At 45.6% G+C, this 27085-nt stretch overlaps 1 protein-coding gene across 1 annotated transcript; it reads right to left on the bottom strand.

The window, feature by feature from the left end:
- Window positions 1–818: 818 nt before the first annotated feature.
- Window positions 819–26084, bottom strand: EIF3L (eukaryotic translation initiation factor 3 subunit L). The gene is made up of 14 exons (XM_084879076.1): window positions 25975–26084; window positions 24737–24878; window positions 24167–24215; window positions 22977–23187; window positions 21884–21963; window positions 20608–20669; window positions 16142–16211; window positions 15477–15550; window positions 10659–10830; window positions 8165–8319; window positions 7402–7572; window positions 6646–7143; window positions 1839–1919; window positions 819–1035 (listed from the first exon to the last, which is right to left on the bottom strand). Exons 1-14 carry the CDS (start codon window positions 26055–26057, stop codon window positions 997–999), a joined length of 1887 nt encoding a protein of 628 aa, XP_084735202.1. The 5' UTR covers window positions 26058–26084; the 3' UTR covers window positions 819–996.
- Window positions 26085–27085: the final 1001 nt, after the last annotated feature.

Here is a 27085-nt window from a genome sequence, read left to right as displayed (position 1 = left end):
GAGGACTGAGGGGCCACCTGGCCAGTCTAGGACAATCTTATACTGAGCCTTCACTTACACCTGTGAAAACTTTTCTAAATGTCACGTTGTCAGGATCCAGGGGTTAGGATCTGGAATATCTTTTGGGGGACCAGCATTCCATCCACTACAGTATTCAATAGTAATGATCACATGAATGGGTTTCCAGTGGGAAGAATCAGAAGACCTGGCCAGCAGAAGACTAGAAAAATGTAGTCATCTGGAGCCAACTCTTGCTTTTTGTGTAACTATGTGAGCTTGATCAGGTCACGTAACCCCGAGTCTGTTTCCTCATCAATAAAATGGGGCAACCACTGTTAACGTGAGCGGTAGGTTAAGCAATGTACAAGGATTCCTCTCAGCACAGTTCCTGGCAGTAGGAGGTTTTCAGTGGCACTTCCGCCAGCTTGCATGCTCGGAGGATTCTGTGCGGTGCAAATAAGACAGTGAAAGAGAAAATGTCCTAAAAACTGTGTGGTACTTTATAAATACAGGGATTAAGTAATTCAATTTAAATGCTAATAACTGCCCAGCCAGCATGGCTCAGTGGTTGAACGTTGACCTATGAACCAGGAGGTAACAGTTCGATTCTCCCCAGTCAGGGCACATGCCTGGGTTGCATGTTCAATCCCCAGTGGATCTCTCATCATTAATGTTTCTCTCTCTCTTCCTCTCTGACATCATTAAAAACATATATTTTTAAAAAAGAATAGACTTAAAAAACAAACACACCAATAACTAACACACGGGAAATCACCTATTGTTGCCCTCGGCCACAATAATGAGAAGACAAATCTGGCTCCAAAGGAAGATCCTTTACTGAGACCCACTGAAAACATTTCAGTCCTTGGCTCAAATGAACTGCAACTCGGTTGACAGGCTGATGACCGAGCGAAGTAAAGCTCCACAGTGGCAAGAACACTCCCCACCGACGATGACTTCAAAACAGCTTCCTGACTAATGCGAGTGTGCGTGCACTCAGGGCCTCTGGCCCATCTTCTTCAGAGTTCGATTGAGCTGGAAGAGAAAAAAAAGGAAGGTGAGCCGTGTCCTCCGGCGTGCGTGATCACCAGGCCAAAGACTTCCAGGCGGCCCTCTGAGGTCAGGGAGGGGGACTCTGATGTGAGTGGGGGCAGCTACTCTGTGTAAAGGCCCAGACAGCTCCTCCACCGGACAGTCACAGGACCTCTCCGTTCCTTCCCATTGTTCTTCTCCTTGCCCTTCACACTCACACATACACCTTCCATTTTATGCACAGGAAAGGGATTCAGTGGCTAGACTTGCCAGGGCTGTATTACTAGCCTGCAGGAGCTGGTGGCATGGACACAGCAGTGCAGTGACCTCTGCTGGAGGACTCAGCACCAGGACAAAGAGACCCAATACCCTAGCAGTGTCTGGCTGACCCACAGACCTCTCCCAGGGCAGACATGGAATGCACCAAGTCTGTCAAAACAGAGCTGCTCCCTGCCCTTTGCCTGCGAGACTGGCCAGACCTGTCTAAGTTGCAGAATAACTGCCAAATGGGGAGGGCGGGGGAGGGCAGGCAGTGGATCCACCCATATTAGGAAATACTAGGAGGCAAGGCTTGCTGGCCTGCCGCAGAGGGAGATCTTGGAAAGAGATGCTCCAGAGAAGGCTGACACAGAAACTCTTACAGGCCCAACCCACTCCCGAACCCTAAGCAGCTACTCCGTCTAGCTCAGAAACTTAAAAGGGTTAGTTTGGGGTTTTCTTAAAAGAAAAAAGAAAAAGAAGATTAAAACTCCCACCTAGTTCCTAATTTCTGTCCCCAGCCCAGACCCCTCTCTCAGACCTCTCACCTCCTCGAATTTATGAATCTGCCGGATGAAAAAATCCCCATAGCGCCTGGCAACTTTGGTGTCTGCAATGTGGATCATGTCCTGTGGGAAAAGCAAAGGCAGATAAAAGCAGTGCGGTGGAGCCACTTACATACTTGCAGATAATCACAATGCTAATTGCTAGATAAACCCAGAAAGTGCTTTTCCAGTTAATAGCAGCTCTTTGTAGATGACTGATTTTTATTTTCTTCTTGCTAGCTCATTATTTTTATTTTGTAGTCTTTTCCAATGAACATGCATCTTTTGGCAATTAGAAACATTTAAAACAGCATTTCATTCTCATACACAGGTTGCAAATTAGCCCAGATTTTTCATTTTGTTCCTAAGCTCAAAATATTCTGTCGAACACCACTTTACCTGTAAGTTCCTACATAATCCACCTTAAGACTCAAAAACTTTCTCAATCTTTGACAGGATTTTTTCAAGTCAGGGATAAGAAAAAGTACCCCCACACTCCCACCCAAAAAGCAGTATTTTGCCAAAGACAAACCTGAACCAGAAGAGAAACAATAAAAATAAAACATGCAGCCGAAACCAGTTTGGCTCAGTGGATAGAGCATCAGCCTGCGGACTCAAGGGTCCCAGGTTTGATTCCGGTCAAGGGCATGTACCTTGGTTGCGGGCACATCCCCAGTAGGGGGTGTGCAGGAGGCAGCTGGTTGATGTCTCTCTCTCATCGATGTTTCTAACTCTCTATCCCTCTCCCTTCCTCTCTGCAAAAAAATCAATGGAATATATTAAATAAATAAATAAAAATGAAAAAAATAAAACGTGCAGTTAAAACCTTTTCCATTCAGGACTAACTCATATTATAGTTAATTTAACCTAAATATAATTTCATAGCAAAATCTTATTAAAACCAAGCTGCTAATTCTTGGGAGAAGTGTTTTATTGAAGACTATCCAGACATTTGGGACTAGTTCATTGAGTCACTAATATATCACACAGGAATGCAGCAGGTTACTGATATCGCCAAAGAATGTGTATAAGCCACTGGAAATAAACTGAAAAAAGAACTTTAGGTAGTTGATGTGTCACCACAAGGGACCAACAATTTTGATTTTTAAAAGCATGATTTAAAACACATTGAAACAATATCAATAACAACAACAACAAAGAAGAAAACACACTGAAAAGCTTTCCACTACTGATGTGTTTCTTCTTCTGGTGAGTCTGTTCACGGCAAGGATAGCTGAATTCTGACAAACACCAAGTCTTCCAAAAGCCATAAACTCTAAATGAGATTATGTTTAACGATATGAGCTTTCAAAAACAAACTACCCAGTCCAGCTGGTGTGGCTCAGTGGCTGAGCATTGATCTATGAACCAGGAGGTCACAGGCTGGATCGTATAGAAGGCAGCTGATCGATGATTCTCTCTCATCACTCATGTTTCTATCTCTCTCTCCCTCTCCCTTCTACTCCGAAATCAATAAAAATATATTTTTTAAAAGCACTCTCTACCCAAACTGACCTGGCAACCAGGTTATACACAAAAGAACATATTCACACAAAACTTGTATGCAAATATTCATAACAGTGTTATCCACAATAGAGAAAAAGTTAAAACTCAATTATTTATCAATTAATTAACAAAATGTGATTCAGCCATAAAAAGGAAAAAAGTATCGACGCATGCTACAACCTGGACGAAACTTAAAAATATGCTCAATGAAAGTTACACACTGAAGGCCACATGTTTTATGATTCCATTTATATGAATTATTACAAATAGACAAATCCAGAGACAGACAGCAGATTACTGGTTTACCAGAGGTTAGGTGAATTGAGAATGACTGCAGCGAGTCTCTTTCCGGAGGTAATGGAAACATTGTGGAATTAGTGAAGGTGGTTACACAGCACTGTGAATATATTAAGTCATCTAGAACACTGTCAAAAATTAATGATGTTTAGATAAACACACTTTCTTAAAACAACTAAAAATGCAGAATAAATTATATCTCCTTAAAGCATCAAAGAGTTGAGAAGAGCATGAAGAACTATTCCTTAAGCAAAGCATAGACGCCCCATCTGTGCTGCGGGCATGTGCTGATCCTAGAAAATGTGGACAGAGGAGTAAACCAAGGCCAGGGCCAGTCTGACAAAAGACCCTCCTTATAATGCTGGGATCCTAAAGGGCTCCATCCTCAAGCTAAAAATAAACCAGAAGAGACCTGCCATCCCCCTCCTGACACCAAGCAATGCTCTCCAAGGGTGGAGCGATGAAGAAAGAAAGAAAAAAGACCCATCCCTGCGACATTAGAAACACAAGGTGATTCTGCTGAGAATCTGCAGCCTAAGCTTGCCGCCTGGCTGATCCAGGGGACCACAGTCCTGTAAGCTCAGTTTATGTTGGTCCCAGACCAGTAACATCTCCAGGCAACTTTAAGAGGAAAAAACAAATAACCTCTAGAGAAATGAATATTCACTCTAGTCTTCAAAGAATGTCAACAAATAGTTTTTCAAGGTCAAATGAACCCTCTATAGTAAAAAATACTCAAGCACATAAGGACACACTGCCCCATGAGCAAGAAAGAATTACAGAAAGCAAGAAATAGAGCTGAAGAGATTAATTAGGGATAGAATGATCAGTCAAAACAAAATTATCCAGGGTAAAAGAAGAAGGGTTTAAGAGACATGGAGAACAGAGTGAGGTCTGCAAACATAAATAGACCGAGAGAGAGAAAGAGAGAGAGAGAGAGAGAGAGAGAGAGAGAGAGAGAGAGAGAGAGAGAGAGAAAACAAAAAAAGAAAAATAAAGAAAAAGAGAGCATTTTCTTTACTTGTGAGTACATACATATGGGGAAAGCAAAGGGGAAAGTGATATTTTATAGAAAAAACAATTCTAGGAATCTAGCATATTTTAAGTCTGGGGAAAAAGAAAACTCACTTAAGAAAACAAAACAAATTACTTCTTTAAAAAGCCTCACTAGACATTAAAATGTCCAGCTTGAACTTAAAATCCCAACAGGGAAAACCAATACTGTTCCTCAACCCTCCTCTCCTCCAGAGAGGAAACCACCACCATATTGATTGTGCATACACACGCATTAGTAAGGCTTAAAAACCCAAAGCCAAAAACGTAAATGGACCATTGATAGCTACCCCACAAAGCCAATATGTGCACTTTTTGCAATAGTCAAAACCACCCAAATATCCTTTAGCAGCAAGAATGAAAAAAAAAAAAAAAAAAAAAAAAAAGGCAGTGAAAAACTAAGGTAGCTATTGAATAGAGCTATGGACATGAATGAACTATTGCTACACACAGCACTGGATGTAATTCTCTCAAATCTAACGTTGAACAGAAGAGGCTAGACACAAAAAGAGCACATATTGGCGCTAGCCAATCTGGCTCAGTGGATAGAACGTTGGCCAGTGGACTGAAGGGTCCCAGGTTCAGTTCTGGCAAGGGCACACAACTTGGTTATAGGCTCAATCCCTGGCCCTGCAATCTCTGGTCAGAGTGCGAACGAGAGGCAACCAATCAATGTGTCTCTCACATTGATGTTTCTGTCTACCCTCCTCCCTTCCATACTCTCTAAAATCCAATGGAAAAATATCCTCTAGTGAGGATTAACAACAAAAAAAGCACATACACTATAATCTATCTATATAAAACCCTAAATTGCAAAGAGATTGAACAGCGGAACTGAGCTGTTTGCTATGATGTACACTGACCACTAGGGGGCGCACAAGGAACATGGTGGGTATCTGCCAAGCCAGGATGGTGGAGCAGGTGAGAGCAGGCCAGACCAAGGCAGGGTGCTAGTCGCTGTCATCAGGGAGAGCTTCTGGTGGTTACTGAAAATTCTTTGCTCTGGCAATCCCTCCTGGCACTTGTTCCCCTCGCCTGGCACTTGTTCCCGCTGCCTGTGCAAGCCTCAATCACTTGGCACCAGCCCTAATCACTAGGAGCCATCAGTGGGTGCCAGCAGCAGCTGCTAGCCCCAATTGCCCCTCAGGGCTTCTCCACCTCCCCCTGCTCCTGAGGAGCAATCAGGGCTGGCAACCAATGCCGGCCTGTCAGTGGGAGCGATGGGGCTGGCACAGTTGGCGCATGGGAGCAGTGGCAGCAGGAGTGGGGCTACCAGCAGATGGGACCAGGAGCCATGGTGGGAAGGGTTGGGTGGGGATGCAAAGGGTGGGCCAAGACCCTCCCCTGTGCCCACTGCAGCCCCGCCCACAGTTCCTTTCGAGGTACTCTTCAATCAAATATTTGCTCGGCTAATTTCCTCACATCCTTCAAGTCTTAACTTCAATTTCCCTTTCTCTACAAAGCTTATCCTGAGCATCTTATTTAATACTGCAATTGTGCGATTTTTTTTTTAAAGAATTTACCCGCCTCCCCCATTTATTTATTGATTTTAGACACAGGAAAGATGGCTAGAGAGAAACATCAATTTGTTGTTCCACTTATTTATCCATTCATTGGCTGATACTTGTATGTGCTCTGATCAGAGATTGAATTCACAACCTTAGCATACTGGGACAATGCTCTCCCCAGCCAGGCTATATGTAACCCATGCTTTCAACCACCACTACCCTGACTTCATAGCACTTGGCAACTTCTAACCCAATTTTCTGCTTAATTACAATGTTTACTGTCTATTCTTTAAAGTTAGAACATTAGCAAAAGTGCAGAAATCTTTGTTGATTTTGTTCATCAAATGCCCAGAGCAGTGACTGGGAGGTAGTGGGAGCTTCATAAATATTTACTGCTCATGCATGAACAGGAAGTGCCCCAGAGCCTAGCCCAGGGGCGACCGTACCTTATCGATGTAGAAGTCGACCTCGGAGGCTGACTGAAACTCGCCGTCCAGGGCAGAGATGCCGCTCGTCCACACCAGGTTCTTCATCTTGTGCTTGAAGACAAGCAGCTGGATGCGGAACTCCTGCTCCGTGAGGTCGAGGAAGCCAGCCAGCTTGGCCACGGGCATGGTGGTGTAGAGCTTGAGGAAGCTCCGGATGGTGGAGAGCTGGGCCTGCTGCTGCACTTCATCCGAAAACACCTTCAGCTGCTGCAGGAAGGGCTCCTTGTGGTAGTTGGGGTGCACATTGTCATAGTTGGGAACTACAGGAGACAGGAACTTGGGGCAGGAGTAGCTGAAAAGCTCCTCGTAGACCTGTGGGTCACCCTTCTGCATGCGCAGCATCTTATCGCCGTATTTCTCCCGCAGCTGGAGGTGAATGCTCTCGTCGATACGCATAGGGTACATGGTGAGGGCGATGGCCAGCAGCGCGTGCATCTGCTCGTTCTGCTTATTGATCTGGAGGGGAGGGTGAGATTGGAGTAGGGTCAAAAGAAATGGACTTTCTGAGTCCCCACCGATCTCCCCAGCACACTTCACAGATCCTTGATTGCCCCCTTGTCTTGCACCACTCAGTTAACTTTCCCAATGTCTTCCCAAGCCGCCTTCTAGCTCTACTGTGCTGAAAGAGTATACTAAAAATCACTTGCTGAAAGAGTATACTAAAATACAAAAGTTTGGATGGCATTTACCAAAAACAGTTAGAAGCCCCCTTACCATCTCATACTTGTATGTCGTCCTCTGGAACATGCTCTTGGTCCTCTGGATGTAAAGGAGGATGTTGGCAAAGACCCGGATGGCATCCTGGTAGCGACGCATCATCAGATATGCAAAACCAACATAATAGTATGTGGTGACCTGGCACTCGGGCACACGGGAGTACATGCTCTGTGGAAAGAAATGGAAGAAGACCCATGAGGCCCAAAACCAACTCATCCCGGATGGGATCTGAAAGGTAACGGGGCCTGGTGTCTGCTGGGTCCGAGGCTCTGAGCATTATATATACCATCACCACGTGGTTATGTGACCTGAGGCCTTCATTTTCTTAGCTGTAACAAAGGGACAGGTCTCAGCTCTAAACACTCTACACCTCACTTGTGTATTCTTCCTTGCTTTCTACTCCTTGCTTTTGTAAATAAGCCCATAAAGGAACAGATAGAAGACAGGCACATAAGTTAAGCCAAAAGGCATAGATTTTTATGTGGTTAGGCAAAACATTCACAATTAATCATATTACTACTTATACCACCTTAGAACAAGTCTTTTGTTAAACTTGAATAGTAAATACCTGCCATTATCATTCTGTTTTGGAGACTGAACAATTTAAGTAAACACCAAGAGAAACCACCTTGTCCAGGTTCCGACCTTCACTGCAGTGGTTTCCCGGTTCTCTTTTCAACTGGCCTAGGGAGGTGGATTCTCTTTCACCTCCTGTTTTGGCCCTAACAGATGCAGACAGGCCGAGGAAACCATTAATTACCTTCTTGTTCAGTTCGATGTTCTCCAGCACCTTGATGGCCTGGTAGTAATCCCCCAGCAGCGAGTGCAGCCGCAGAAGCCCCACCAGGCTGAAGTAGCCCAGCATCTTGTAGAGGGAGTGCCGTCCGTACTCCCCGGCCACACTCTCGGGGTCACCTGAGAGAGACAGACACGATTGCTGCAGCGGAGAGGTAAGGAAGGCAGGCTTGAGCCCTGACTGTCACTCAGTAAACTTCACTCACTGCCAGCCTCTACAGCTGTCTCCACAGGGAAGAACTGCCTGCGAAGGAAGACCAGGAAAAGGCCTGCCTGGCCGTACAGTTGGGTGGAGGGTAGCAGTTCTGTTATTTTTTACTTTTTGGTCCCAACACTCCTGAGAATGTGAGGTTCCCCCTCACCAAGACCCCCCTTTTAAGGAAGCTCACAAGGTCAAAGCTGTTTTCTTAACAACATGAAGATGCTATTTGCCTTTAACACTGAGTTGAAATTTACACCAATGATGAAAAAATAATGCCAAGTACAACCACTGACAACTTGGCATAAACCAGGCAGTGGCACCAAACTGTACCTAGTCATTGTGTTCTTTGCCACCCACACACTTGCAGTAAATAAATAAATAAATAAATAAATAAGTAAATAGTGGCTTTTCCACAAAACACCATTTTTACTTGAGAGAAAAAAAAAAAATGACAGGCACAAAAACTATGGACATTTAGATTTAGGCATCTAGCAGCCATTTTCTCAAAAATGAATAAAAGCCAGCCTGTTACACTTCAATGAAAGCAACTGACAGTGTTTGCTGCCAAAGAAAAATCTGAGTTTTTAAGCAAAAATTAGATTTTTATAAAACTTGTATCTTAAAAAAAAAACAAAAAAAACCACACACCAAAAACTTCTATCTGCCACTATGAGCGCAACAACTTCCAAATAAAGGCTTATCTGATGAGGTTGACAGCAAAAGTAAGTAATTTTTTTAAAATTGTATAACAAAAAAAAGTCTAACTGTCAACATTTGGAAAGTTTTACAACTCAATGAACCAATATTTTACAAAGTCATGCATGTGTAAAAGACCCATTCAAACTGGAAAAACCAGTGACTTCTTTTTATCCTCATCTGAGGACATTTTTCCATTGATTTTTTTTCTTTTTTAGATGGTAAGGGAGAGGGAAAGAAGACTGATGTGAGAGAAACACATTAATTGGTTGCCTCCTGCACAGGCTGGACCGGGGAGGAGCCTGCAACCAAAGATCATGCCCTTGACCAGAACTGAACTGGGACCCTTCGGTCCACAGGCTGATACTCTATCCAGAGCCAAACTGGCTAGGGCAGAGGTTGGTAAACCACAGCGTGAGCATGCAGCTCTTCCACATACAGTGCGAGTGAAACTTTGGGGCCCATATGCAGAAGTCGGTTTTCGGCTCCCAAAAGAAATTTCAATCATTGTACTGTTGATATTTGGCTCTGTTGACTAATGAGTTTGCCGACCACTGGGCTAGGGCAACGAGTGAATTTTAATGTACCAAAATAAAAGTTCACTGATAGCTTCAAATTCCCCACTGCAGCTAAGCTGTAAGACATTACTGCTTGTCAAGTTACACTGCGGTAGCAAAGAACATCCGTACCACCCGAAAAGGCTGTTAAAAACCCCCTTGCCCTAACCGGTTTGGCTCAGTGGATAGAGAGTCGGCCTGAGGACTGAAAGGTCCCAGTTCAATTCCGGTCAAGACATGTACCTTGGTTGCGGGCACATCCCCAATAGGGGGTGTGCAGGGGGCAGCTGGTCGATGTTTCTAACTCTCTATCCCTGTCTTCCACTCTGTAAAAAAATCAATAAAATATATTTTAAAAAAGAGAGAGAGACTTCTCCCTTTCCCAATTAATTATCTTTGTGAGGCCAGATTCCCCTCAACTTACTTAATCCAAAACAGCATATTGCAATAGATGAAACCAGGGATAGAAATGAGAACCCCTTTCCTTCTAGAAGCCAGACACTGAAGAGATTTTCAAAAATGTCTCTTCTCAAAGAAAAAACAAACCAACTAAGAAACTTATGTAGATTAACTACAATCTTCTCACTCTTTATTAAGAGTGTAAAGTGGTCCTGACACCAAAAAGTTAGAAAGTGTGTCATGTTTTGTTTTTCTTTTTGTTTTTTTTGTTTTTGAAGCTGCTTTATTTCCTTTCAAAATAATTTTCAGGCTATGAAGAGTTTTATTTAAGAATCTTTGATTTCCTTTTTACAACAACGTACAAGGCTGCTCTTCGAAAGTGTGTAATCTTAACAAAGGCCCTGGAGAAACAGCAGGAATGCTTACAAATGCACTGCGCAGTGCTGGTTCATTCTGCCAGCCAACTGCCGAGCCCAGCAGCCCCCAGCTTTGGCGCTGTTACTATTCACAACCAGAGAGAACAACAGCCCATCCCCAGGAGGCGTGACTCCTCCCCACTTCCCGCGGCATCTATTCATGTGGAGCAGATGGCAAGCAGCACTCACCTCCGCTGGTGTACACCTCCAGCTGCCGGTTGATGTTGGACTTGTCCACCAGGGAGTGGAGGACATTGAGGACACTGTGAACGTTCCAGATTTTGGGGTTGGAACGAAGGAAGTCGATCTCCTCCTCTGACTTCTTGGCGGTCTTACAGCGGTACTGGCTGAACGACTGAAACTGTGGGGAAAGCAGGGAGATGCAGCAGCGGCTACAATCCAGGCTGACAGCCCGAGTGCACCATGCGGGAGACGAGGCGATGCCAGGACTGTGCACTGGGGAAAGGTGAGGGTGAGAATACCACTACTCACGCTAAACCTCTCTGCACACCTTTTCTAAGCCATCTCTGACTAGCTGTGAATTCTGTTCATTACTCAATGTTAGTTGTTCTACAGCTGAGTAAAAATCTCTAAGATTAGAGATAGTTTGTGTGTGTGTGTGGGGGGAAATCACACACACACACACACACACACACACACACACACAAAAAAAAAAGCACAACATTCATTTTGGAGTCAAACACAGCCTAAGGTTATTTAATATATCTGGGCTCCTCAGTGCTGGGAAGGGACACGAGCCCTCCTGAGACTACTAACTGATCCCAGGATTTTCAGATCTGGCCAAGCCCTTCTATGAAGCTTTGAGAAAGCCTTCATCAGCATAAAGGCAAAGCTTACTGAGACCCCAGCACCTGGATTACCAGATGTGATGCGGGACTTTAATCTCTTCATCCATAAGAACAATGGGGTAGCCCTAGAAATTCTAACCCAGGAATTTAGACCTCGGCAAAGACCAGTAGCCTCTCTCTCCAAGCAGATTGACCCAGTTGCCTACGGGTGGCCCCCCTGTCTCAGGGCCTGCTGAGGGGGCCCCTGAACATGACTGCCTGGAAGTCCTAGAGGAGGTTTACTCTAGCCGGCCAGATCTAATGGATAGGCCCCTGCCAAACCCAGACTTGGTATTGCTCACAGATGGCAGCAGCTTCTGAGATGAAGGAAAAAGACGAGCTGGATATGCAGTAGTATCAAACTTGGAGACAATTGAAGCACAGGCCCTGTCTGAAGGATGGTCAGCACAGAGGGTAGAACTTTGGGCCCTCGCTAGAGCTTTGGAACTCAGTAAGGATAAGCGTGCCAACATTTACACTGATTCACGCTATGCCTTTGCTACCCTGCATGTTCATGGGGCTATATACAAGGAAAGGGGGCTCCTGACGGCAGGAGAAAAAGGAATTAAAAAATCAAAATGAGCCCAGACCGGTTTGGCTCAATGGATAGAGCGTCGGCTTGGGGACTGAAGGGACCCAGGTTCGATTCCGGTCAAGGGCATGTACCTTGGCTGCGGGAATATCCCCAGTGGGGGGTGTGCAAGAGGCAGCTGATCTATGACTCTCTCTCATCGATGTTTCTAGCTCTCTATCCCTCTCTCTTCCTCTCTGTATAAAATCAATAAAATATATTTTAAAAAAAATCAAAATGAGATTTTAAAGTTACTAGAAGCAGTTTGGGAGCCTAAGGAAATAGCTGTCATTCATTGCAAAGGTCGCCAGAGAAGGAAAGACTCGGTGTCAGAAGGAAACCAGCGTGCTGACGCCGCAGCAAAGCAGGCTGCCAAAGGACAAATGGCACCGGCACAGATCATCTTGGCCCCGGAATTACCTGAACCTCCAAAGTACACTCCGCAAGAGGAGGAAAGGGCTCAGCAAGAAGGGGGCAAAAGAACAAAAGAAGGTTGGTGGATACTCTCAGATCATAGGGTCTGTGTCCCAGAACAGTTAGCACACAAGGTAGTCCTCCAGCAGCATGAACTGACTCCCTTAGGGAAGACTGCTCTAGGCTTTGTTAGCAGATATTACCTAACTGCCTGTCTTCCCTCCTTGAGTGCCTCAGTCTCGCAGCGATGCCTCTCTGTGCACAGATAATGCCAAACAGGGTCCTGTAGGACGGATAGGAGTTCAGCGCTGTGGGCAAGCTCCTTTTGAGGACTTAGAAGCAGACTTTACAGAAGTAGGGCCTGGCAGAGGAAATAAATACCTACTAGTCCTTGTTTGTACCTTTTCAGGCTGGGTCGGGGCATATCTCACTCGCACTGAAAAGGCGGAGAAGTCATAGGGCACGGCTGAAGGACATAATCCCGAAGGATGGAATGCCTCTGACCACAGGGTCCAAAAATGGCCCAGCCTTTGTAGCAGAAACAGTACAACAGGTAGCTAAGGCTTTGGGAATTAGATGGAACCAACATACAGCTTACAGGCCTCAGAGTTCAGGGAAGGCAGAGCGCATGAACCGGACTCTAAAGCAGGCTATGGCTAAGCTATGCCAAGAGACAACCTTATCCTGGACAGATAGCTTGCCTCTTGCACTCCTGTGGGTACGCTGTGCCCCGAGGGCCAGGATAGGTTTCCCTCCCTTTGAAATTCTATATGGTAGACCCCCTCCCTTAATTTGGCCACAGGGAGATTTGGGGGAAATAGGAAGCTTAGAAATCCAGAAGCAACTATAAGGACTTGGAAAAACTGTCTTTGAGATCCACAGATGGGTTACTGACCAACTACCCATCTCTCTAGGAAAAGCTGTACATCCTTATAAACCTGGAGACCAGGTTTGGTTAAAAGACTAGAAAAAAGAACCCTTAAGCCAATTTGGAAGGGACCCTATCCAGTCATACTAACCACTCCGACAGCTCTCAAGGTTGCAGGACTGAACAACTGGATTCACCACTCTCAGGTGAAAGCAGCCCACCAGCCGAGTAACATCCAGCCTGAGTGGAAGGTGACCTCTGACCAGAAACACCCCCTGCGGATCACCTTCAAGGAAACCACAGACTTGGCTGATCAACCTGCTCCAAGGGATTCAGAAATGCCCTGCTGAATTTTTCCTTACACTAATATTTCTTATTTTTTCTTAAATTGGAAATGCTCTGGTATCTCTGGATAATTATTGTTTTTTCTCTTTCTAATAATTCTCATTTTGTCTTTTTATGAGTGCCGCCAGAACCCAAAACTAGTCCCAGGAGGAGAGCTCTTCTGCCCTTGCTGGAACACAGAGGCGCCTTAAAACCACTGCTCCCTACACAGCAAAGGAACACCATGAAGCTAAGGCTGATTCTTTCACTGTTACTGAACTTTCTTAATCTTAACCACTCACTGGCAGCTATTACTCTCCAGAACCAAAGAGGACTAGACCTTCTCACAGCGGAAAAAAGGGGGGCTGTGCCTATTTCTTGAGGAAGAATGCGGTTTTATGCTAACCAGTCTGGTATTATAAGGGATGGGGCCAAGAAACTAGCTGGTCAAGCTTCAAAAATAAGACAGGCGTTATCTGAGACCTGGGCTGCATGGGGGGGAGAAGAATCTGGAAATGGCTGCTTCCATTGACAGGACCACTGTCAATGCTACTGATGCCATAACCCTAGGACCATGTCTTCTGAATCTGTTAACTCGCTTTATCTCATCCCGTCTAGATGCCTTTAAACTTCAAATGGTCCTACAAGCCAGAAGAATTCCTTACAAACCTCTCCAAGAGGAAGAAATGGATGTTAACCCTTTAGACGGCGCCCCCTTCCAGCAGGAAGTCGTAAAAGAATTTCGACACCCCTGTTCACCAGAACATCCCGTGGTCATTGTACCACAGGCTGAAAAGCTTGTGGGACAAGGGGAGGAGGGGGGGAGAATGAGAAGGAAACCCCTCTTTGTAACAAACTGCTGTTTGGAATTTTCTGCTGTTATTCTTAGATAAAATGTTGCTTTCTAGTCTGCTTTAGCCTGTTTGAAGAATGATGATGATAAACTTAGCTGTATGACTTTGTAGGCCGGAGACTAGATATGCCCATAATCTTAATGCCATGCCAGGTGCATTTTTTAATTGGATAGAACTGTATTGTTTTCAAGGCCAGCATTGAAATAACCACTAAATGCACATAGGGCTGGCTCTTTAATAAAAAGGGAAGTTCTCCTTATAGCTTTGCTTAGAATTTGAAATCATTTTCTCTAAGCCCATCCTGCAATGAATAAACTAAGTCTCTCCAAAAAAAAAAAAATAATAATTAAAAAAAAAAAAAAATAATATATCTGAGCTCCATAATGCAGTTAATCTGACCACCAGAATCAGGTGGTTTGTAACAAATTTCTATTCCTATGTGGCTTTGCATATGAATGATGATGTGGTGGAGAGGGGGTAGGTATCTGTACGTGTGTGTCATCCAATCTAAGTCATCTCTGTACCAAAGCCCAGTATAAGGCCCACATAGGGCACATGCCAGGGTTGTGGGCGAGATCCCCAGTAGGGGGCGTGCAGAAGGCAATCAATCATTGATTCTCTCTCATCACTGATGTTTGTTTCAATCTCTCTTTCCCTTTTCCCTGCCTCTATGAAATGAACAAAAATATATTTTAAAAATAATAATACAAAAACATATCCTCAGGTGAGAATTTAACAAAACAAAAAATAAAAAAACACACAACAGAGTTCAGGCTATGATGGGCATATTTTTATACCACATACCTTTCTTTTTTAAGTGTTGTTTTTTAAAAAATATATATATATATCTTATTGAGTTTTTACAGAGTAGAAGAGAGAGGGATAGAGAGCTAGAAACATTGATCAGCTGCCTCCTGCACACCCCCTACTGGAGATGTGCCCACAACCAAGGTACATGCCCTTGACCAGAATTGAACCCAGGACCTTTCAGTTCGCAGTCCGACGCTCTATCCACTGAGCCAAAAGGGTCTTGGCTACCACATACCTTTTTAATACAAGCAATGGCAGTAACAGCTACTCCTTGCTCAAATCAATTATTTAAAACGAGGCTAAGGGCTGACCAGATACCTGATAGATGAACTCATCAATGATATCCCAGAGCCACTGGTTGGGTAGTTCAAGGGGAGCAGGACCATCAGCATCTGCACGGAAGATCACAGAAAAGTCAGACTAGAAGCAAGGACTCTGCCCACGTTATGGCTGCAGAGCACATTTTACAATTTCTCTTAAAAAGACTAAGTCATGCCCTAGCCGGTGTGGCTTAGCTGTTTGGGCCTCATCCCGTGCACAGAGAGACTGCCAGTCTGATTCCCAGCCAGGACACATGCCCAGACTATGGGCTCAATGCCCGATAGGGGATTGTGAAGGAGGCAGCAGATTGTTCTTTTCCTTTTTTAAGGCTTTTTATTTTTTTCATTGCTTTTGAGAGAGAAATATCAATGTGGGAGCCAAACATCCATTATCTTCCTCCCTGCAGGACTCCTACTGGGAAGTGAGCCTGAAACCCGGCATCAGGCATCTGACCTGACCAGGAATTGAACTGGCAACCTTTCAGTGCACAGGATGGGTCCAACCAACTGAGCCATACTAGCCAGGGCTAAAATATCTTTAAAAATTTGTATATCATAAGGCATTATCCCCTCTTCACCTGCACATTAAATCCTGTTAAAAACAGCTGGCGGTCAATACTAGCCTCCTCATACCCTCCCTCGCTTGCCCAAACCCAGACTCACTAAGAATGTAGTTGAAGAGATTGCAGTAGTTATAGTAGGACTCAAACCTCTGTTCCAAGGAAGGTCCCCCCTGTAAAGAGAGCAGAGACATCAGCACTTAGATCATTAATTTCAATGTGTTCCTAATGGTGTCCCGTGACCGCTGAAAACAAATACAGGACAATTGATGTCTGCTCTCTCCTTCTTAATATGCAAAGGGCACTCCAGCAAGAGGAAAAACAAAAAGTGCTATGACGGTTCCAAGAGACACAGTATCAGACCATAATGGTCAGGTTGTTTTTATTACCTTTTTTTTTTTTTTTTTTTTTTTTAAAGAAAGGAAGAGGGAGAGAGAAGAGAGGAGAGAAACATTGATACGAGAGAGCAAAGCATCCTTAGAAGAGAGCAAAGCATCCTTCGGCTGCCTCCTACATGCCCCCTGACTGGGGATCAGGCCTGAAACCCAGGCATGTGCCAGACTGGGAATTGAACCAATAACCTTTCAGTGCACAGGATGAGGCCCAATCAACCGAGCCACCTAGCCAAGGCCACAATGACCAGGTTTTATGGCAACAACCTTAACCAAACATTAGGGAACAGGCATGCACATCCAGCAAAGCAGAGGAAGAAAGGTGTTTCAGCAAAAATACTAATAAAGGCAAAAGTTAGTAAAACTGTGGGGCTTTAATGTAAGAAGAGACGATGCTACACCGGGCTAGGAATGAAGAGGTCTTTAGGATCTAAAGAAGAATCTAGAAGAAAAAAATCTAGGCCAGGAGGTCAACAAATCCACCATCACCTGTTTTAGTAAAGTTTTTTTTTTTTTTTAAAGTATATCTGCTTAACAAAGACATGTTACTTTATTTTATTTATTTATTTTAATATATTTTATTGATTTTGTACAAAGAGGAAGAGAGAGGGAGAGTTAGAAACATCGATGAGAGAGAATCATCGATCAGCTGCCTCTTGCACACCCCCCACGGGGGATGCGCCTGCAACCAAGGTACATGCCCTTGACCGGAATCGAACCTGGGACCTTTCAGTCCACAGGCCGACGCTCTATCCACTGAGCCAAACCGGTCCCGGCTGTTTTAGTAAAGTTTTATTGGAACACAGCCATGACCACTTATTATCCACAGCACAGTTGAATAAATTCGAGAGATTATGACCTTTAAAGTCTAAAATACTATCAGGGCCCTAGCCAGTTTGGCTCAGTGGATGGAGCATCGGCCCACAACCTGAAGGGTCCCAGATGATTCGGTCAAGGGCATCTACCCTGGTTGCAGGATCAATTCCCTAGTTGGGATGGAGTATAAGGCAACCAACTGAAGTGTCTCTCTTACATTAATGTTTCTGTCTCTCCCTCTCCCTTCCACTCTCTCTAAAAATCAGTCAAAATCTTACATTAGGATTAACAACAACAACAACAACACTTAGCCGAGACCGGTTTGGCTCAATGGATAGAGCGTCGGCTTGGGGACTGGAGGGTCCCGGGTTCGATTCCGGTCAAGGGCATGTACCTTGGCTGCGGGCATAACCCCAGTGGGGGGTGTGCAGGAGGCAGCTGATCGATGACTCTCTCTCATCGATGTTTCTAGCTCTGTATCTCTCTCCCTTCCTCTCTGTACAAAATCAATAAAATATATTTTTTAAAAAAAAAACAACAACAACAACACTTAAGTGGGCAAGAGTGGAAACCAAAACTAGCTAAGCAACTACTCAATAGTTCAGGTACCTATAATAAAAGGGTAATATGCTAATTAGACCAGACATCTTCCACCCGTCCTTCCTGACAAAGCCAGGGCTGGAGGGAAGCCAGCCGGGTCCCAGGTGCCTGCAGGTGGCCCAAGGGAAGCACTCTGGGTCCTGGGTGCCTACCAGCAGCCCAAGGAGGGAAACAGCCCAGATCCCAGAGGGAAGCCAGTGGCCACAGCCAGAAGGAAGGCCTACTCTTGCAAGAATTTTCGTGCATCGGGCCTCTAGTGAGATGATGCCTTGAACTAGGATAGCAGCAGTGGTAACAGAAGTAGTTGGTTTCAAGAAGTATGTTGAAGCCCTAACCAGTTTGGCTCAGTGGATAAGAGCGTCAACCTGCGGACTCAAGGGTCACAGGTTTGATTCCAGTCAAGAGCATGAACCTTGGTTGCAGGCACATCCCAAGTAGGGGGTGTGCAGGAGGCAGCCGATTGATGTTTCTCTCTCATTGATGTTTTTAACTCTCCCTTCTCTGTCCTCTCCCTTCCTCTATGTAAAAAACCAATAAAATACATTAAAAAAAAAAAAAGTATGTTGAAGGTACAGCTGAGTAAGATTTGCTTTAAGATTGAAGTCAAATAAGAGAAAAGTCAAGATTGATATAAATGCCAGCTGGTGTGGCTCAGTGTTGAGCAATGACCTATGAAAAAGATCAGGGTTCAATTCCCAGTTGGGGGAGGTGCCTGGGTTTTGGGCTTGATCTCTGGTAGGAGACATGCGGAGGCAGCTGATCAATGATCATCTCTCATCAGTGATGTTAGTTTCTTTCTCTCCCTCTCCCTACCTCTCTGAAATCAATAAAATTTAGAAGAAGAAAAAAATGATACCAAGTAACTGAGTGCCTGGTGGTATCATTTATTGCAAAAACGAACATGGGTTAAACAGGTTTAGATAGAAAATAAGAGTTGAATTTGAAGCACGTTAAATGTAAGCTGACTATCAGACAGCCAAGTGGAGCTGTCGAACAATAGAATAAAATCTGGATCTGGAGAGACTGGAGCCTAAGAGATTTTTAAGTCACTGGTATATATAAATACTGCAGATGTTTTTTTTTTGTTGTTGTTAATACTCACCCAAGGATATTTTTTCCATTGATCTTTAGAGATTGTGGAAGGGAGGGAGAGAAGGAGACGGGAAGAGAGAATGAGAGAAAAATAGAGGTGAGAGACCCATCGATTGGCTGCCTCCTACACACATCCCAACTGGGGCCAAGGATTGAACCTGCAACCCAGGTATGTGCCCTTGACTGGCAATCAAACCTGTGACCATTGCATGGGCCAACACTCTAACCACTGAGCAACCAGCCAGGGCAATGCAGATTGTATTTTAAGAGGCTTCGGGCACTCTAAAATTTAGAAATTAGGAAGAAAAGAATTAATCAAGTGCCCAAAGTTGAGGTAATGTGTTAAAAAGAACCCTGGTTTCACAATAAGACAGATCTGGTTTCGAGTCTGTCACTTAACTAGAAATTTGAGAAAAAGCAACCTCTCTGCACCTCAGTTTGCTATTTTGCAGGATCCCTGTGGGATTAGACACCTGTGGGCATATTCCAAGAGCCCAGCACTGTGCCTGGCAAACGGTGAGTTTTATTTATGTTTCAGAGAAAGGAGGCTCCGTGGCAATGCACTGAGGGGACAAAGGACATTCTAAGCAGAGGCAGCACAGGTGCTTGGAACACACTATTAGGGTGACAGCCTGGGAATGAGTGCCCAGCCAAGGAGAACTGGGGATGGAAAAATTAAAAAGGATGGACAGGCCATGCAGTGTTAATAGTTTGTCTGGAATAATACGAAGCTTTCTAGACTCAATTCTCCCACTGCCTTTTCTTTTCTTTTCTTTCTTTCTTTTTTTTTAAAATATATTTTATTGATTTTTTACAGAGAGGGAGAGAGCTAGAGAGCTAGAAATGTCAATGAGAGAAACATTGACCAGCTTAGAAACGTCGATGAGAGAGAAACATTGACCAGCTGCCTCCTGCACACCCCCTACCGGGGATGTGCCCGCAACCAACGTACATGCCCCTAACCGGAATCGAACCTGGGACCTTTCAGTCCGCAGACCGACGCTCTACCACTGAACCAAACTGGTTTCGGCTCCCACTGCCATTTCTTAAAACATGCTAACCACTCTTGGGCACTGAACCAATATAACCAGTGACTATGGTCGGGGGACAAAATGGCAGAAAGCTAAAAAACCTGCCAGAAGCCCGGCTGGTGCAGCTCAGCAGTTGAGCATCGAGCCAGGAACCAAGGGATCACTGGTTCAATTCTCAGTCAGAGCATATGCCCAAGTTGCAAACTCGATACCCCGTGGGGGCGTGCAGGAGGCAGTTAATCAATGATGTTCCTCTCTCATCAAGGATGTTTCTTTCTTCTTTCTTCTTCCTCTTTTTAAAATATATTTTATTTTTTTTAATATATTTTAATTTTTTTACAGAGAGGAAGGTAGAGGGATGGAGAGTTGGAAACATTGTTCAGCTGCCTCCTGCACACCCCCCACGGGGTATCGGTACATGCCCTTGACTGGAATCGAACCTGGGACACTCCAGTCCGCAGGCCGATGCTCTATCCACTGAACCAAACCAGTTAGGGTCATCATCATGGATGTTTCTATTGCTCTATCCCTCTTCCTCTCACTGTCTCTTAAAAAAAAAAAAAAAAAAAAAAAAATCAATAAAATATATTTTTTAAAAAACAAAAACAAAAAACTGCCAGCAACATTTAGATACTCACACTGACTTTAGCATATATGTGCCTGTAGTATAATTCTTTGTACAAAATCAGGAAGACAGCATCTGAAAGAGATGGCAAAGGGGTACTTTAGTAATGCACAAAACAACTAGGGAATTCTGTTAGTTTTAGCTCCTTCAGGACAGTATAGGGATACACGCGATTTCAGAGACTAAACAGCTAAACTCCAACACTTAACACCTAAAAATACATGCAACAAGAAAATTTGTTTCTCAAGGGAAAGAGGCTAGACACCAGGAAGTGAGCACAAAATAGACTATACAGATGTTGTATTATAAAGCTGAAATTTATGTTACTAACCAATGTTACTCCAATAAATTTAACTAAAAAAGAAAATTAATTTCTCATTTACTCTTTCAACCTCGTCAATTTAATTCAGGCCCATTTCTGTTCACAGTTTAGAGACGTCTGTCATACAGTTGTTTAAATAAACCAGCACTTAAGTAAATGATGACTCCATGAAAAGCCGTATGATGCTACCTATCAAAACTGCAAATACATGGGTATCACTGACTTAGCTGGAACTTGGCTAGCATCCGGGAACCTAGATTTCAGAAAGGTTCTGAAATCCACCACCCTAATAAGGGGCTCTCTCTGCTGTGCCTGAACTGTTCCAACAATATGGTTTATTCTGAACACTGATTTTCCTTCTGGGAGTCTGGAATTTTGGGACGTTAGGCAGAGTGCGTGCCTCCATGACCAGCCCAGATAAAGTCCCTGAACTCCAAAGTTTCAATAAGCTTCTCTGGCACATACTCTTGTCCTTCCAAGTCCTTGCCTGAGGATTTGAGCCTGTGTGACTGACAGGAGGGACTGCTGGAACTTGTGCCTGGTTTCCTCTGGACTTCAGCGCATGCACCTTTCCCGTTGCTGACTTTGCTCTGAACCCTTTTGCTGAAAACCCTGGTAGCTGTGGGGACAACTACACACTGAGGACTGAGTCCTCCCAGCAAATCATCAAACTTGGAGGTGGTCTTAGGAATGCTGAAGATGCAGAATACTCTCCAAATATATAATACGCTTGTGTGAGGGTTAACAAAACAAAAAAGATAAAAGATCTTAATTTCACGTGTGAGAGATCTCTGTCCTCTTCATTTATTCAACCTTCATTCAACAAGTTACTTACCAAGGGGCTACTATGTACCAAGCCCCAGGGAAATAAAATGGTGAGCAAAACAGACATAGATCATCCTGAGCTTCCAATGACCCCCAGTCACAGGGTCCTACCCAGCACGCACGACAGAGAGCTCACACCTACCGTTGCCAACCTGTGGAGCAATGGCTTCAGCCTCCGGCCAAGGTGTATTCTTGAAGAATCTTTCTGTCAGCTTCGTCCAGCTGAAAACCAAGCAGAGCAATTCTAGAATTCGAAAACAAAAGGGACCCAAGAGGCAACTCTCACATTTTACAGACGAGGGCCTTTGGCTCTGAAGGGGGGGAGATTTCACAGAAATGAAGTCAGGGCCAGAGCCATCCAAGTCTACAACTTTCCTCAACCCAACTGGACCTCAGACAGCCTTTCTTAATACAGTCAATATCCTCTTCTCTCAGCACCACCAAGCGCCTCAGGATCACCTCCTGCCTCTGCATCATGAACTCTAGGTGCTTGCTAATCCCTGACTTGAGAACTATTTTTCAGATTCTCCTCCTCGCTCCCTTAGCAATACTATTTCCATTTGGGAGTACTGTGCCTCCTCTCCCTCTCTCCAAACACGGAAAAAATCAGTTCGTTATAAAATAAAAAATAAAAATAAAAACCAGTTTGTTGAAGTCTGGTCCCACAGCGGACCTAGAGCATCCAACCCACACACTGCTGTCCGACATGCTTCACGGCCCCACGAGAGGGTCACGTTCATTTTCCTTCTCCGGATTCCTTCGTCAGCTACTCCAACGTCCCGCCTCTCCTCAAGCCCCACCTCTCCCCTTTCTGCAATTAACACCCTCAAATCCCCCTTCAAAACACACAAAACAAATGTCTCCATAGCCCTGCCAAGTCCTCTGCACTTACAAATTCGCCTTTCTCAACCCCCATTTCTCCCGTCCCACTGTTCCCTGGCTCCTGCCTCCACCACTCCTCTGAAACTGACTTGGTTAAGGTTATCAAAGTACCTTCTAAGTACCACTGGTCGGCAAACTCATTAGTCAACAGAGCCAAATATCAACAGTACAACGACTGAAATTTCTTTTAAGAGACAAATTTTTAAAAATTAAACTTCTTCTAACACCACTTCTTCAAAAGAGACTCCCCCAGGCCGTGGTATTTTGTGGAAGAGCCACACTCAAGGGTCCAAAGAGCCGCAGTTTGCCGACCACTGTCCTACAGTACAGTACAGTCGGCCGGCAGCCCATACCTGTTCTCATAGATGTCCTGGATCTCGTACACTTTCTGGTCAATGACGTCACTGGAGACGCGGCTTGCTTGTAGCTCATACACCTTCTGGTCGATCAAATCGGACACGGTTTTGTGGAAATACTGGATGAAGTTTTTGATCACTTCGGGGATCACCTGATAGGTCTGCTGTTCATACTGACGCTCATAAGCCAGATCCTGCTTTGGATCTCCTACAGGTTGGAGATAATAAATAAATATTTTTCAAAGTGCTTTCAAACCCACATATATAACAAAAGGGCAAGACCATCATCCAAACTAAGCTCAATCTTATAAAACAGGATGTAATCCTTCCAATACTCAGATGCAATCCTCCCCAAAGCACGCCCAATCCCATCATCCTATTGCTTCACAGCATTTACCACCAAAGTTACTTATTATCTGTTTCTCCCACCAGAAGCTAAAGCCTACATAGGAAAGAACCTTGTGTCTCGTACGCAGATGTACCCTCAGGACCTAGAAGAGGTGTGCGTGTTGCAGAAGGGGGAAGACTGTGGAAAGGAGAGTAAGTAGGTATTTAACGTTACTTGAATGAATAAATTACTGCCATTGTCTACCTATATGATTTGGTACGAGGAACTAAACGTCTCTGTGCTCAGTTTTCTCCTCTGTAAAATGGAGACAACACTAATATACACGCTGCACAGAATGGTTGTGAGGCCTGAATGAAACCCTTCTCACAAAGTACCCCAAACAACGCAGGGCACTGACTAAGCCAAACCAAGTCGCTTTGACATTTCAAGAAACCTCAAAAACCTTCACAAAACGTTTCCTTTGGGCTTGGTTTGAATCACTGTAATTCTGTTTACAAGATTTTCTCCTTTGGCGAACAATTTGAACAAAATCAGAGCCAGGACAGTAGTCCTTCCCTTCTAGGGTTCCAAGTGGACTATGAGAAAGGCTTGGTTTAGGCGGGTGGGAGGGGGGGGGGGGGCGGCAATGGTAAGATATGTACACATATAATACCTTGATAAAAAAAATGAGGGGGGGGGGAATTCGTGGTTTAGCAGGCTCTACACCACCCTCCTGCTGAGAGGGAGGAACTGACTCCAACCTAGACATCAAAGAGCAGTTTTAAACAGGCTCCCCGTCAGCGCTGCTCCCACACATTAATAGAGGGGCCCAGCCTTGTAAGCACCCGGCGAACCTTACCTGTGTGCATATCATAGTCGCCTGGGTAAGTATAGGGATCATAGGCGGCCTGTCAACGAGAAACACAGGAGCGGTCACCGAGGCGTGAACCCAACCTGCTCGTCCTGGGGCTGGTGTGTCAAGCGGGGCAGTAAGGGTACAGCGTTGGATGAAACGGTCCCTGCCTTTCAGAAATCCGCATGCTGCAAGGAGAGGCTACACACACAATGACAACACAACGCCGCGGCGCTGTAAGGCAGAGCAAAGCTGGGGATCCGCAGGATTTGACGACACTGAGCCCAAAATGTAAGAAGTGCTCGATTACAGACACACAGCGCCCACAGCCAGCTTCCGTCCCCAATCTAAGAAAAGAGAGAGCGGGGGAACCGAACTTGGGAAGGGGGCGGGCAGACGGGCTGATAGGAGCCGGGAGGGTGGCCGCAGCGTGCGGGCGCGGGCCAGGCGGCGGGCAGGCCAGGCCGCGGCCCGCAGGGCTCCCGGAGTCCGCCGGGCACCGTCTCCCCGCGGGGCCCGCTCCCAGCTGGCCCAGCGCCCGTGGCGGAGCCCAGCGCCCGCTTAGGGCCACGTTACCTCAGACTCGTAATCATCGGCGGGGTAAGACATGACTGCGAGGCTCGCGAGCACCGCGGGAGAGAGCGGAAGGAGTGTCCTGCGCCTGCGCTGCGAGACCGGAAGTCCAGCCCCGCCCGGGCCTGCCCGGAAGCCGGAAGCCCTGCCGGGACCGCAGACAGGCTCAAGCTGCCATGTTAGGAAGGTCGAATACGACAAACACCTCAAATTCCCTTCCTTCTTCAAATGGAGGCCTTAAGAGGAAAGTGACTCTGAGGTTCTTGCGTACGTTGGGAAATAAGGACACAAAACGTTTCGACATAATGTACTACGGGCCAAGAAACCCAGAGTAATGCCACACAAAAGATGGCTGGCAGCTTCAGTCGGGCCGATTTCTCGCGAGAAGGGAAATGCGGCTACGAGAGGGCTTGACGTTGGATTTAGGTATACACGGTTTGCCTGCGGTGACAAATGTCTCCCAACTTTCCGGCCTCAAAAGACTAAACTTCCTGGGGGTAAAGGGGAGAGTTGTTCCTACATAGTGAGAGAGCATTGAGGAGAGGCGCCTCTCGGTGGTGGACGGTCAGGTTGGAGCAGGCACAGAGGAGGCCAGCTCTGGTGGGAGGTCCTTGAGGAGCCCTGGGCCCCACGCACGTGCTCAGGCTGTGGGCGGTGTCGGGATCCCCCGGTCCCTGGAGCTAGGGGCGGGGTTATAGAGCAACAGAAACCGGCCTGTGGGTCCGACTGCCCGTCCACCACACGCAGTGGGAATCTGGATTCCAGCCCTTGCACTCCCGTTGATTTGCTGTGTATCAGGAGCATGGCTCACCTTCCCGGAGCCCCAGCCTCCCGCATCCTCTTGACACAAAGCTAGGCCTCCTAGCTTTTCCCAGCGCGGCACACTCCGTCTCAGGGCTTTTGTATATATATATATACAAAATTATATATATAATTTTTATTGATTTAAGAGAGGAAGGGAGAAGGAGAGATAGATCAATGATGAGTGAGAATCATTGTGGGCTGCCTACTTGCGCACTTCACAATGCGGATGGAGCCCACAACTTCGGCATGTGCCCTGACTTGGAACCGAACCTTGACTTCCTGGTTCATAGGTCCACGCTCAACCTTGGGAGTTTTGTACTCACAGTTACCTGGTGAGGTCCTCCCAGATATCCGCACGGCTGGCTCCATCCCCTTTAATTGTTTGCTCTGATATCAGCGACTCAGCGCGTCCTACTTAGAACTAGAGGCGTACTCACAGTCCAGGAGCCCTCAGGGGATGTCTACTGACAAGCCGGCAGTCTGACGTCCTGAGCAGCAGAGAGGCTGCTGCCACTGCCATTGCACTTGCCAGCCATGAGCCCGACTTCTGTGTGAGAGCACTGACCACCAGAGGGCAGCTCCTCCATTGGGCGTCTGCCCCCTGGTGGTCAGTGCATGTCATAGCGACCAATCATTCTGCATATTAGCTTTTTATTATGTAGGTAGGATTGTAGCACCATGTCCTAACTCCCTGGCCAGGGTTTTGTTTTCCGTTCCCTCTTTGCACTATCACCAAAAGATGGTACCATCATGGAACAAAAGCCCAAGCTTTAGGGTTTCCCCAGATCCCCGGGACTCTGCCGTGGCTCAAGGAGGGTTCCCAGCAATTTGCTCCCGTGTTTACAACGTTTTAGTAAAATTTGCAAAAGTGCTGAAACCTGTTTGGCTCAGTGGACAGAGCCTCGGTCTGCGGACTAAAAGGTCCCAGGTTCGATTCCAGTCAAGGGGGGTATGCAGGAGACAGCTGGTCCATGTTTCTTTCAAACCTGGGACCTTTCAGTCCGCAGACCGACGCTCTACCCACTGAGCCAAGCCAGTTTCAGCTAACATGCGTGTTTAAAATGATAACTTTCTACCTCTCCCCTTTACTAATTTAGAGGAGAGTAAAGGCTCTGAGAAGACCTTCCTCATTGGCTACACTTTCTCCCTTTCCTTTGTTGATTTGTCCTCATCTTTCTAATCACTAAATAGTAGACCACCCCTTCATTCTGGGGTTGGTCTCTTCTTGATCGATTGCCTTCACTCCTCGGTGGCTTATCCAGTCCACTGGGTTTAAAGATCACCCATGTGCTGTTGACTCCCCACACAACTCCATCCTGGACCTACCCCTGGAATGGACTCATAGCCCAAGTAAGTATCTGGAAGTCTAACTGGCACCTGAAACTTAACATGTCCAAACGGAGCTTCTGATTTTCTGCCCCAACCTTGTTCCTCCCACAGTTCCCCCATCCGAGTTAAGGGCAACTTCATTCTTTTAGTTGCTCAGGCCACAGCCTGCAGAACCACCCTTGACTTGACTCTCTTACACTTGATGCATTTTGTCGGCTC

This window comes from Pipistrellus hanaki, assembly GCF_964339955.1.
Source record: "Pipistrellus hanaki genome assembly, chromosome: 3".
Classification (NCBI taxonomy): Eukaryota; Metazoa; Chordata; class Mammalia; order Chiroptera; family Vespertilionidae; genus Pipistrellus; species Pipistrellus hanaki.
This window is presented reverse-complemented; position numbering and strand designations above follow the sequence as displayed.

Coding starts and splice junctions, on each gene's coding strand:
- EIF3L (XM_084879076.1), bottom strand. CDS start 26,057: ATGGCAGTGGCAGCAGCCTCTCTGCTGCTCAGGACGTCAGACTGCCGG. Junction 23,188..24,166: donor CGACTATGATATGCACACAG/GTAAGGTTCGCC, acceptor TCCAACCTGTAG/GAGATCCAAAGCAGGATCTG. Junction 15,551..16,141: donor TCTCTTCAACTACATTCTTA/GTGAGTCTGGGT, acceptor TCTTCCGTGCAG/ATGCTGATGGTCCTGCTCCC.